The 13,248-nt window shown below is 49.8% G+C and overlaps 1 protein-coding gene across 3 annotated transcripts in view; it reads left to right on the forward strand.

Moving 5' to 3' along the window:
• The window catches only part of BCAT1 (branched chain amino acid transaminase 1), a 128,737-nt gene that overhangs the window by 18,958 nt on the left and 96,531 nt on the right, over nucleotides 1–13,248 (forward strand). The window contains exon 1 of one of the 3 annotated variants that reach the window (XM_063929365.1): nucleotides 8,357–8,447. The exons of the other annotated variants lie outside the window; for them this stretch is intronic. Within the exon in view, the coding sequence (XP_063785435.1) occupies nucleotides 8,400–8,447 (48 nt within the window). The 5' untranslated portion in view covers nucleotides 8,357–8,399. Of the gene's footprint in view, nucleotides 1–8,356; nucleotides 8,448–13,248 lie in introns of those variants that run through there. 3 annotated transcript variants of the gene reach the window in all.

Consider the following 13,248-nt stretch of genomic DNA (forward strand, 5'->3'; position numbering starts at 1 on the left):
ACCCCTGACAAGGAGCATGTAACACCTGGCAATGAGCAAGAAACCCCTGACAAGGAGCATGTAACACCTGGCAATGAGCAAGAAACCCCTGACAAGGAGCATGTAACACCTGGCAATGAGCAAGAAACCCCTGACAATGAGCATGTAACACCTGGCAATGAGCAAGAAACCCCTGACAATGAGCATGTAACACCTGGCAATGAGCAAGAAACCCCTGACAATGAGCATTTAACACCTGGCAATGAGCAAGAAACCCCTGACAAGGAGCATGTAACACCTGGCAATGAGCAAGAAACCCCTGACAATGAGCATGTAACACCTGGCAATGAGCAAGAAACCCCTGACAATGAACATGTAACACTTGGCAATGAGCAAGAAACCCCTGACAATGAGCATGTAACACCTGGCAATGAGCAAGAAACCCCTGACAATGAGCATGTAACACCTGGCAATGAGCAAGAAACCCCTGACAATGAGCATGTAACACCTGGCAATGAGCAAGAAACCCCTGACAATGAGCATGTAACACCTGGCAATGAGCAAGAAACCCCTGACAATGAGCATGTAACACCTGGCAATGAGCAAGAAACCCCTGACAATGAGCATGTAACACCTGGCAATGAGCAAGAAACCCCTGACAATGAGCATGTAACACCTGGCAATGAGCAAGAAACCCCTGACAATGAGCATGTAACACCTGGCAATGAGCAAGAAACCCCTGACAATGAGCATGTAACACCTGGCAATGAGCAAGAAACCCCTGACAAGGAGCATGTAGCACCTGGCAATGAGCAAGAAACCCCTGACAAGGAGCATGTAGCACCTGGCAATGAGCAAGAAACCCCTGACAATGAGCATGTAACACCTGGCAATGAGCAAGAAACCCCTGACAATGAGCATGTAACACCTGGCAATGAGCAAGAAACCCCTGACAAGGAGCATGTAACACCTGGCAATGAGCAAGAAACCCCTGACAAGGAGCATGTAACACCTGGCAATGAGCAAGAAACCCCTGACAATGAGCATGTAACACCTGGCAATGAGCAAGAAACCCCTGACAATGAGCATGTAACACCTGGCAATGAGCAAGAAACCCCTGACAATGAGCATGTAACACCTGGCAATGAGCAAGAAACCCCTGACAATGAGCATGTAACACCTGGCAATGAGCAAGAAACCCCTGACAATGAGCATGTAACACCTGGCAATGAGCAAGAAACCCCTGACAATGAGCATGTAACACCTGGCAATGAGCAAGAAACCCCTGACAATGAGCATGTAACACCTGGCAATGAGCAAGAAATCCCTGACAATGAGCATGTAACACCTGGCAATGAGCAAGAAATCGCTGGCATCGAGTATGTAGGGCGGTAAGTTCTACTAGAGGCATTATGTGTGTAAGAGACACTGCAGGGGGCATTATGTATGTAAGTGACACTAGTGAGGCATTGTGTGTGTAAGCGGCACAGCAGGGGGCATTGTGTGTGTAATCAGCACAGCAGGGGGCATTGTGTGTGTAAGCAGCACAGCAGGGAGCACTGTGTGTGTAAGCGGCACAGCAGGGGGAATTGTGTGTGTAAGCGGCACAGCAGGGGGCATTGTGTGTGTAAGTGGCACAGCAGGGGGCATTGTGTGTGTAAGCGGCACAGCAGGGGGCATTGTGTGTGTAAGCAGCACAGCAGGGGGCATTGTATGTGTAAGCGGCACAGCAGGGGGCATTGTGTATGTAAGCGGCACAGCAGGGAGCATTGTGTGTGTAAGCGGCACAGCAGGGGGCATTGTGTGTGTATGCGTCACTACAGGGTACATTTAGCTTGTAAGCAGCACTGCAGGGGGCATTATGCGTGTAAGCAGCACTGCAGGGAGCAATGCATTATGCGTGTAAGCAGCACTGCAGGGGGCATTATGTGTGTAAGCGTCACTAAAATACCATGGGAGGGGGGGTGGGGGCGCAAAATGTGTAATTACGCCACTGCATGTATAGTGTTATAGTGCCGGGAACGCTGAGAAGATGCAGAAAGCTGCATCTTTTGCCATGAAACCCCTGGCAGCAAGTAAATAAAAGCCTTACTGTGGGGCATCATTTATAAGGGGCATTTTTGTGCGTGGGACATAAAATGGTGTCAGTGGCATAACTGTGTGTGGTATAATATGTAATAGGCATTACGGTGTGTGGCATAATGTGTAATGGGCATTGCGTTGTCTGGCATAATGTTTAATGGGCATTACGGTCTTTGGTATAATATGTAATAGGCATTACCATGTGTGGCATAATGTGTAATAGGCATTACGGTGTCTGGCATAATATGTAATGGGAATTACGGTGTGTGGCATAATGTGTAATGGGTGTTACGGTGTCTGGCATAATGTGTAATGGGCATTACTGTGTGTGGTATAATATGTACTAGGCATTACCGTGTGGGGCATAATGTGTAATAGGCATTATGGTGTCTGGCATAATGTGTAATGGGCATTACGGTGTCTGGCATAATGTGTAATGGGCATTACGGTGTCTGGCATAATGTGTAGCGGGCATTACGGAGTGTGGCATAATGTGTAATGGGTGTTACGGTGTGTGGCATAATGTGTAATAAGCATTACGGTGTGGCATAATGTGCAATGAGCATTATGGTGTCTGGTATAATGTGTAATAAGCATTATGGTGTGTGGCATAATGTGTAATTGGTGTTACGGTGCCTGGCATAATGTGTAATGGGTGTTACGGTGTGTGTCATAATGTGTAATAAGCATTACGGTGTGTGGCATAATGTGTAATGGGCATTATGGTGTATGGAATAATGTGTAATAAGCAGTACAGTGTGTGGCATAATGTGTAATGGGCATTATGGTGTATGGAATAATGTGTAATAAGCAGTACAGTGTGTGACATAATGTGTAATGGGTATTACGGTGTCTAGCATAATGTGTAATGGGTGTTACGGTGTCTGGCATAATGTGTAATTGGTGTTACGGTGCCTGGCATAATGTGTAATGGGTGCTACGGTGTGTGGCATAATGTGTAATAAGCATTACGGTGTGTGGTGTAATGGGCATTACGGTGTATGGAATAATGTGTAATAAGCAGTACAGTGTGTGGCATAATGTGTAATGGGCATTACGGTGTCTGGCATAATGTGTAATGGGCATTACAGTGTCTGGCATAATGTGTAGTGGGCATTACGGAGTGTGGCATAATGTGTAATGGGTGTTACGGTGTGTGGCATAATTTGTAATAAGCATTACGGTGTGTGGCATAATGTGCAATGAGCATTATGGTGTCTGGTATAATGTGTAATAAGCAGTACAGTGTGTGGCATAATGTGTAATGGACTCCCCTAGTTTTGTGTGACCACGCCCCCTTATGACGCGTGACTACGCCTATTTTTTTCTATCCGTACCACTAAGAAAGAATTTCTGCTTGCACCACTGCTCTCTGGAGGTGATCTAGGGCTGAATATAATCTCTGTTATCCGTACGGAAGAATGATGCTCAGTATCCAACAATTGCTGTAAATAATGAGGAAGCCGCCAACAGCTGAAAGTTACAATTATCGCACCTGTGTAATAAATTGCGCACACAGTATGTCAGCGTTACGCAGCGTTTAGCTGCTCTCTGGTATTGCCAGTAACTGATGAACCAGCTGGGCTGCAGGGTTTCCTGTTATGTTTCGGAGGTGACATCTGCTTCCTTCCCCGTAACACGTTCTCTGAGGGGCTGCTGTGTCCGCATAACCCCTGTTATTGTACGTGCAGATTGTACTTTATATAAACCACATACCTTTCCATATGTATTAGATCAGCTGGAAGTGTAATTCGTTACATATTAGTATAAATGGCCACTAATAACTTATGTATGCTGATCGCAGGTAAGGCCTTGAGATGTGTGATGGACATGCGCATAAATATGTCATCAGCAGTAAGCAACCTCTAACAGACTTGGTAAAGAAACAGACCTGATCTGATACTCATGGAGAGGAGGGCAGGTTTAGTTCTTATATAGCAGCCGTGGCCAACCTGTGGCTCTTGAGCCACATGAGGCTCTTTCTTTATTCAAATGTGGCTCCTGACTTGACCACAACAGGTCCGGAAACTGCTGCACTCCAGCCAGACAGGCGGCAGCACTACGGTGGCTGAGAACTGAGGGAGCCAGAAACTAGAGGTGAGACACCCACTGGCAGAGGACACATAAGGGGCTGCTGCAATGACACATGAGGGTCCTGGCAGGAGTGACAAAGGAGAGGGCTGGCAGGAATGACTCATGTGGGAGCTGGATGGAGTGACATGGGAGTGTGCTAACAGGAGTGACACTTGAGGGAGCTGGCTGGAGTGACATATGGGGGAATTGAAGTGTATTATGTGAATCTGGCTTTTTCAATATTTTTTATGTGGATCTTTTTAAATGTATTTTATACCAGGGAAGTGGCCTAGCAGGCACAAGGAAACACCCCATTTTTGTATGCATGCCTTCGGCTCGATGCCGGCTCTTTGACGTACCTAATAAGATTTTTTGCTCTTTGCCTCTGACTGGTTGGCCACCCCTGTTATATAGTATTATTTTGGATAGTTGTCTATAGCACATGTAAGTCATTTACAGCAAGAAGCCACCTCATTTTGCTGAAGTTTGTACTCGCAGAGGTGACGCCCTGGGAGCGATTACATTCTGAATCCACTCAGAAGATTTGGCAGCGGTTGCATCCTATGTGCTCGGGGAAGACAGGAAAACATGTCAGGTCAGAGCCTCCCCACGTCTGTGGTGAATATTATTAGTTTGTAACTTCCTCTCAGCTCCACCACAAACGTCTCCTTAGAGGCACAGAATACACACCGACAATTCCGGGGCCCAAATAAGGAACCAGCTCTATTCACCCAGCGTATATTTTTATCTCCTCAAGAGTTTCCAGCTGGTCAGGTTTTCGGGATTACCCTGTGTGAGATCATCTGGGATACAATGGGCACTTTGTAATGCCTGTGCACGCTGCAGGATGCTGCTTTATATGATGGGCACGGGTTGCTTGCCTGGAGCTTAGAACATGTGTGTGTCTATCATACATGTTTGTGTATATGTGGCCAATCAGACAACCTTATAAGTAGCATTCAGTCAGTATCGCCATGTAGCGGCAGACACATCTGTGCAAACATGCATTGCAGGACAGTAAGGATTATCCCAGCATAAAGTCACCATAAGATATCAGTGAGACGTGCCCCTGCTTTCGGCATTTACCGATACGGTCAAGTTATTTTGGTTCAGTGTTTTCTCCGTCTTCAGATTGGCGAGAACCGGCCTGTTCTTGGCGCAGTGACGTTCTATCAGATTACGCCACAGGAACTCTGGCCTAGAACACAGAACTCATTATATTATACTCGTGCTGCAGAAAAACAATAGCTATAGAGATATCTGACAACGTAAAGTGATAAAAGCGCAGATTGCTGATAACTAAAGTGGGGCATCCCATGCGCCAATAAATATAATCACTTCACACATAATTGCAGCCGTATCGGGGGTGACCTGAGCTGCCCACAATATTATCTCGCAGAATTGGCAGCGATGAGTTCATGCAATCAGCTTGTGTACACACGTTCCTCTAGTGTCTGCCAAAACCGTGCAGGGCGTGGACTGAGCCCTATAATACACGCCGGATTCACCTAGGGCCTAGTGGGAGCTGATTCCTCTTCCATTTACTTATCCCAAACGCATGGAGCGACTTCTCCCGGAGAGACGCAGGTGGACGGATGGCGTAACATGCGCCAGATCGCGCTGCTTGCCTAAGACGGCAGCTTCAGCTGTATTTGTGTTGCAGATACATTTTGGGGCAGATTCGAATAGCTGTGGAAGCCTCCGGAACGGCTCCCGGTGGCTCCTGTGCATTAAGGGGGTTGTTCAAAGATGATCACAGTTGTTGCTAAATTAGGAAAAGCTGCGATCGTACTACTCCCATGCAGGGGGCCGCCCAGCACAGGACACGGCCGTCCAGCATATGTGGCGCCGTCCCGCGGTGCGATCGCATCATATAGAGGTAGACCTTTGCCTGCGCAGTATGGCTGTATATGCAGACGGTCCGGGCACCATGTTTCCTATCGTAGGAAACGCAGTCAACCTCATCAGGCCGGCTCGACAACGGCCATGAGTTCTGATGTCATCACGTCAGTGTTTGCTAGGAAGAATTAAGCATTATATGGAATTAAGTCCTCCGTATGGTAAATTATTATACTAGAGGACACTTCTGATTTCAGCCTACAGCCTCGTGCAGTTACAAAGTTACAGGTCTACTTGGTGACTTCTAATATCCACATACATTGTAGTAGTGAATGACGCCTGATTCCGATTTGTACACAGTGTTGATGTTTTGGCAAATGGGCGATGTTTTGCTACTGCGCACGCGTGAACTACGTTTGTGAATGTGCGCGCAGTTGCATACTAAATCGCAAGTACCTGATACTGGGCCTAGGGGGGTAATTCACATCTGATCGTAGCAGCAAGTTTGTTAGCAGTTGGGCAAATCCACGTGCACTGCAGGTGTGGCAGATGTAACGTGCAGAGAGAGTTAGATTTGGGTGTTTTTTTTTGTTTCTGTGCAGGGTAAATACTGGCTGCTTTATATTTACACTGCAATTTGGATTTTAGTTTTAACACCCCACTCAAATCTAACTCTCTGCACATGTTACATCTGCCCCCCCCCCCTGCAGTGCACATGGTTTTGCCCAACTGCTAAAAAATTTGATGCTGCGATCAACTCAGAATTAGGCCCTCAATCAGGTCTGAATTAGCCCAATTGTTGGAGACACACAAATAAAGGTTGTGCTGCGGGCCTGTAATGGGTGGGGTTCTGCATGCGGCTCAGCTCTCGCTCGCAGTGCCGCAACCACAGTGGCCATATTTGTGGAAAGCCACAGAGTTCCTTCTGCGGGACCGATGTTTGCCGATGTTGTAGTGCGCACGGCCCCTCCGGCAGATCCGCACAATACTCTATAGCTAATTCACCAATTCTCTGCTTTAGAAGCTTTAGTATATTTACCCTTCAGTGTGTGGCGTAATGACAGTATGGGGTCTCAGTGTACGGAGTAATGGCATATTGGGGTCTCGGTGTACGGCGTAATGACCGTATGGTGTGTCAGTGTACGGCGTAATGACAGTATGGGGTCTCAGTGTACGGCGTAATGACAGTATGGGGTCTCAGTGTACGACGCAATGACAGTATGGGGTCTCAGTGTGTGGCGGAATGACAGCATGAGGTCTCAGCGTACGGCATAATGACACTGGGGTCTCAGCGTATGGCGTAATGACACTATGGGGTCTCAGTGTACGGCGTAATGACAGTATGGGGTCTCAGTGTACGGCGTAATGACAGTATGGGGTCTCAGTGTGTGGCGTAATGACAGTATGGGGTCTCAGTGTACGGCGTAATGACAGTATGGGGTCTCAGTGTACGGCGTAATGACAGGATGGGGTGTCAGTGTGTGGCGGAATGATGGTGCAGGGTCTCAGCACATGGTGTTATATGGTGGTATACAGCATAATTACAGTGTGGGGTCTCAGTGTACGGTATAATGACGGCGCGGGGTCATAATGACGGCGCAGAGTTTCAGTGTACGGTAAAATGATGGCGCGGGGTCATAATGACGGCGCGGGGTCTCAGTGTACGGCATAATGACGGCGCGGGGTCTCAGTATACGGTATAGTGACAGCGCGGGGTCTCAGTGTACGGTATAGTGACAGCACGGGGTCTCAGTATACGACATAATGACGGCGCGGGGTCTCAGTGTACGGCATAATGGCGGTGCGGGGTCTCAGTGTACGGCATAATGGCGTCACGGGGTCTCAGTGTATGGTATAATGACGGTGCGGGGTCTCAGTGTACGGTATAATGGCGGCGCGGGGTCTCAGTGTACGGTATAATGACGGTGCGGGGTCTCAGTGTACGGCATAATGGCGTCGCGGGGTCTCAGTGTACGGCATAATGACGGCGCGGGGTCTCAGTGTACGGTATAATGGCGGCACGGGGTCTCAGTGTACGGTATAATGGCGTCACGGGGTCTCAGTGTATGGTATAATGGTGGCGCGGGGTCTCAGTGTACGGTATAGTGACGGCGCGGGGTCTCAGTGTACGGTATAGTGACGGTGCGGGGTCTCAGTGTACGGCATAATGACAGCATGGGGTGGGGGGCAGGCTGGTGGTGTCATACCATGCACAGGTAATTGGGGTGGGGGGCAGGCCTGTGACGTCACACCATGCACAGGTAATTGGGATGGGGGGCAGGCCTGTGACGTCACACCATGCACAGGTAATTGGGGTGGGGGGCGGTCCTGTGTGGGGTGGGGGGCGGTCCTGTGCCGGTGACGCGTTGGGGGGGCTGCCCAGTAATCCTCCCTGAGCAGCAGCAGCAGGAGGAGGGGGGGGGCTGATGATGGCGAGCCTGGCAGAGCGAGGGGCACCGGCGCCCGGACACCAGGTAACACTCCCCGGATTATTCCCACGGTCCCCTGCCTGCTGCTGGTGTCGGGGCTGCGGTCCCCTCGTGTATATATATATATATATATATATATATATGTGACAGTATTATTATAGGGGGAGGTGTCACGTGATCCCTTATAATAAACCTCGCGCAGGGGCCCCTCCTCCCTGTATACAGATATATAGTCACCGGACTCCGGGTATATAATCACTGAGTGTGTGTATGACCGGGGCATTCTGCATGTAACATGTGATAGTCATGTGTGTGCAGTACAGATGGAGAACCAGAGTCGGCCGGCGGAGTCCCCCCCAGCTCCCCCCTGTGCTGCGTGTGTTCTATAAATACTCTATATACAATGTAACAAGCGCTGTTATCCGCTATGCTGAGTGCAGGGTTCCCTGTAATGCTGTGTATAGGGGGTACTACTATCTATGCTGGGCGCAGGGTTCCCTGTAATGCTGTATATAGGGGGTGACACTGACAGGTGACCTGTGCTGTATATAGGGGGTGACACTGACAGGTGCCATGTGCTGTATATAGGGGGTGACACTGCCAAGTGCCCTATGATGTATATAGGGGGTGACACTGACAGGTGACCTGTGCTGTATATAGGGGGTGACACTGACAGGTGCCATGTGCTGTATATAGGGGGTGACACTGACAGGTGACCTGTGCTGTATATAGGGGGTGACACTGACAGGTGCCATGTGCTGTATATAGGGGGTGACACTGACAGGTGCCATGTGCTGTATATAGGGGGTGACACTGCCAAGTGCCCTATGATGTATATAGGGGGTGACACTGACAGGTGACCTGTGCTGTATATAGGGGGTGACACTGACAGGTGCCATGTGCTGTATATAGGGGGTGACACTGCCAAGTGCCCTATGATGTATATAGGGGGTGACACTGACAGGTGACCTGTGCTGTATATAGGGGGTGACACTGACAGGTGCCATGTGCTGTATATAGGGGGTGACACTGACAGGTGCCATGTGCTGTATATAGGGGGTGACACTGCCAAGTGCCCTATGATGTATATAGGGGGTGACACTGCCAAGTGCCTTGTGCTGTATATAGGGGGTGACACTGCCAAGTGCCCTGTGCTGTATATAGGGGGTGACACTGCCAGGTGCCCTGTGCTGTATATAGGGGGTGACACTGACAGGTGCCCTGTGATGTATATAGGGGGTTACACCGCCAAGTGCCTGTGCTGTGTATAGGGGGTTACACTGCCAGGTGCCCTGTGATGTATATAGGGGGGTGACACTGACAGGTGCCCTGTGCTGTATATAGGGGGGTGACACTGACAGGTGCCCTGTGCTGTATATAGGGGGTGACACTGCCAGGTGCCCTGTGCTGTGTATAGCGGGTGACACTGACAGGTGCCCTGTGCTGTATGTAGGGGGTGACACTGACAGGTGCCCTGTGCTGTATATAGGGGGGTGACACTGACAGGTGCCCTGTGCTGTATGTAGGGGGTGACACTGACAGGTGCCCTGTGCTGTATATAGGGGGTGACACTGACAGGTGCCCAGCGCTGTATGTAGGGGGTGACACTGACAGGTGCCCTGTGCTGTGTATAAGGGGTGACACTGACAGGTGCCCTGTGCTGTATATAGGGGGTGACACGGACAGGTGCCCTGTGCTGTATATAGGCGAGTGACACTGACAGGTGCCCTGTGCTGTATATAGGGGGTGACACTGCCAGGTGCCCTGTGCTGTATGTAGGGGGTGACACTGACAGGCGCCCTGTGCTGTATGTAGGGGGTGACACTGACAAGTGCCCTGTGCTGTATATAGGGGTGACACTGACAGGTGCCCTGTGCTGTATATAGGGGTGACACAGACAGGTGCCCTTTGCTGTATGTAGGGGGTGATACTGACAGGTGCCCCGTGCTGTGTATAGGGGGTGACACTGACAGGTGCCCTGTGCTGTATATAGGGGGTGACATTGACAGGTGGCCTGTGCTGTATATAGGGGGTGACACTGACAGGTGCCCTGTGCTGTATATAGGGGGGTGACACTGACAGGTGCCCTGTGCTGTTTATAGGGGGTGACACTGACAGGTGCCCTGTGCTGTATATATGGGGTGACACTGACAGGTGCCCCGTGCTGTATGTAGGGGGTGACACTGACAGGTGCCCCGTGCTGTGTATAGGGGGTGACACTGACAGGTGCCCTGTGCTATATATAGGGGGTGACATTGACAGGTGGCCTGTGCTGTATACAGGGGGTGACACTGACAGGTGCCCTGTGATGTATATAGGGGGTGACACTGACAGGTGCCCTGTGATGTATATAGGGGGTGACACTGACAGGTGCCCAGTGCTGTATATAGGGGGTGACACTGCCAGGTGCCCTGTGCTGTATATAGGGGGTGACACTGTCAGGTGCCCTGTGCTGTATATAGGGGGTGACACTGGCAGATGCCCTGTGCTGTATATAGGGGGTGACACTGACAGGTGCCCTGTGCTGTATATAGGGGGGTGACACTGACAGGTGCCCTGTGCTGTATATAGGGAGTGACACTGACAGGTTCCCTGTGATGTATATAGGGGGTGACACTGACAGGTGCCCTGTGCTGTATGTAGGGGGTGACACTGACAGGTGCCCTGTGCTGTATGTAGGGGGTGACACTGACAGTTGCCCTATGCTGTATATAGGGAGTGACACTGACAGGTTCCCTGTGATGTATATAGGGGGTGACACTGACAGGTGCCCTGTGCTGTATATAGAGGGTGACACTGACAGGTGCCATGTGCTGTATATAGGGGGTGACACTGACAGGTGCCCAGTGCTGTGTATAGGGGGTGGCACTGACAGGTGCCCAGTGCTGTATATAGGGGGTGACACTGACAGGTGTCATGTGCTGTATATAGGGGGTGGCACTGACAGGTGCCCAGTGCTGTATATAGGAGGTGACACTGCCAAATTCCCAGCGCTGTATATAGGGGGTGACACTGACAGGTGCCCTGTGCTGTATATAGAGGGGTGACACTGACAGGTGCCTGTGCTGTATATAGGGGATGACACTGACAGGTGCCCAGTGCGGTATATAGGGGGTGACACTGACAGGCCCCGTGTGCTGTATATAGGGGGGTGACACTGACAGGTGCCCAGTGCTGTATATGGGAGGGTGACACTGACAGGCCCCCTGTGCTGTATATAGGGGGTGACACTGACAGGCCCCCTGTGCTGTATATAGGGGGGTGACACTGACAGGTGCCCTCTGCTGTATGTAGGGGGTGACACTGACAGGCGCCCTGTGCATCTGGGGACATGCAGAAGCAGCCAGTATTTACCCTGCATGCAGACATTGCCCAGTGCTGGGTGCTCCCCGCATGCTATAGAACGAAGTTGTAGTATTGCGACTTCTCAGATATCCCCCTATATTCAGAAAACTGGTAAAATCTGCAGAAATGTGTGAGAAGAGAAGTGAGTGCAGTGTACTCAAGCGTCAAGGGCACACTCATAAACTGTGTTCTATTGCTGCAAGATAAGAGTAATGAACCGTGACTTTACTGGGCACCTGTAGTATCCAAACCAGTTCCTCAAGGACTCCTAGCACACAGACAGCCAGATCTGGGGGTGGGAGCAGGAGCAGCACGCGTCTCCCCTTGCTGCATTATTAAAGGGTCTTTAACTCTAAAGTGTACATTATACATAACGGGCATTATTGGCACAGATGTCCAAATATTCCAGAACCTTATTAGAACATATACTGTTACAGTGGTAGTAGGGGAAGCATTTTACAGTGCACTTCAGACTTCCTGTCTGCCATCATGTGTGTAAGTAAAGCAAAAAAGCAAGCAACTGGGCAGATGTAACATGTGCAGAGAGAGTTAGATTTTCGTGGGATGTGTCCAAACTGAAATCTAAATTGCAGTGTAAAAATAAAGCTGTGTGACATGTGTGGGCTACATGCAAAAACAGCCAGTATTTACCCTGCACAGAAACAACATAAATGTATTGGCTCCCCTTGCATGGCAACATGGGGTCTAATTCAGATCTGATCGCAGCAGCAAAATCTTTCTCTAATGGGCAAAACCATGTGCACTGCAGGTGGGGCGGATGTAACATGTGCAGAGATAGATTTGGGTGGGTTATATTGTTTCTGTGCAGGGTAAATACTGGCTGCTTTATTTTTACACTGCAATTTAGATTTCAGTTTTAACACACCCCACCCATATCTAACTCTCTCTGCACATGTTACATCTGCCCCACCTGCAGTGCACATGGTTTTGCCCATTAGAGAAAAAGTTCCAGGGCCTGAACTTGCTGACGATATGCCCATGTATATTACCCCATCTCATTTTCTGCATTTGTGGCTGTCTGATCAAGTATCCAGGTCACATTTTAATATTTATAAGAAAATTGAACAAACGTTGGACATAACTTTGAGGGTCTCATTGGAGGATAGGTTCCGCTAGGCCCGACTCTCTGCTTGCACCTAGCTCGGGTCAGTACCACAAATGTACAACCTTTAGAGCCCAATCTACTATCTGGTGTGAGCCAATGGGAGCAGCGTGCGTTGTGTTGTGGCGAGGGTCAGTGCCCCTGGGTGTCATCCGCATACAGACTCCTATAGAACAGGTATATCCAGAACTGACCTGAGGACCTGGGCGGAGCCTTGTGGCCCCCGGGTGATAGAGGATGTGGCGGGGTGCTGGCTGAGCACAGGAGCAGTGAGCAAATGCTTTGTGGGGTGATATACAATGAGGGACACAATGTTATAGTGGGGTCAGGAAGGCAGGAAACAATGCGCTATATCTATGGGGCCTCATTTATAGTTAG

This window comes from Pseudophryne corroboree, chromosome 6 (genome assembly GCF_028390025.1).
Source record: "Pseudophryne corroboree isolate aPseCor3 chromosome 6, aPseCor3.hap2, whole genome shotgun sequence".
Classification (NCBI taxonomy): Eukaryota; Metazoa; Chordata; class Amphibia; order Anura; family Myobatrachidae; genus Pseudophryne; species Pseudophryne corroboree.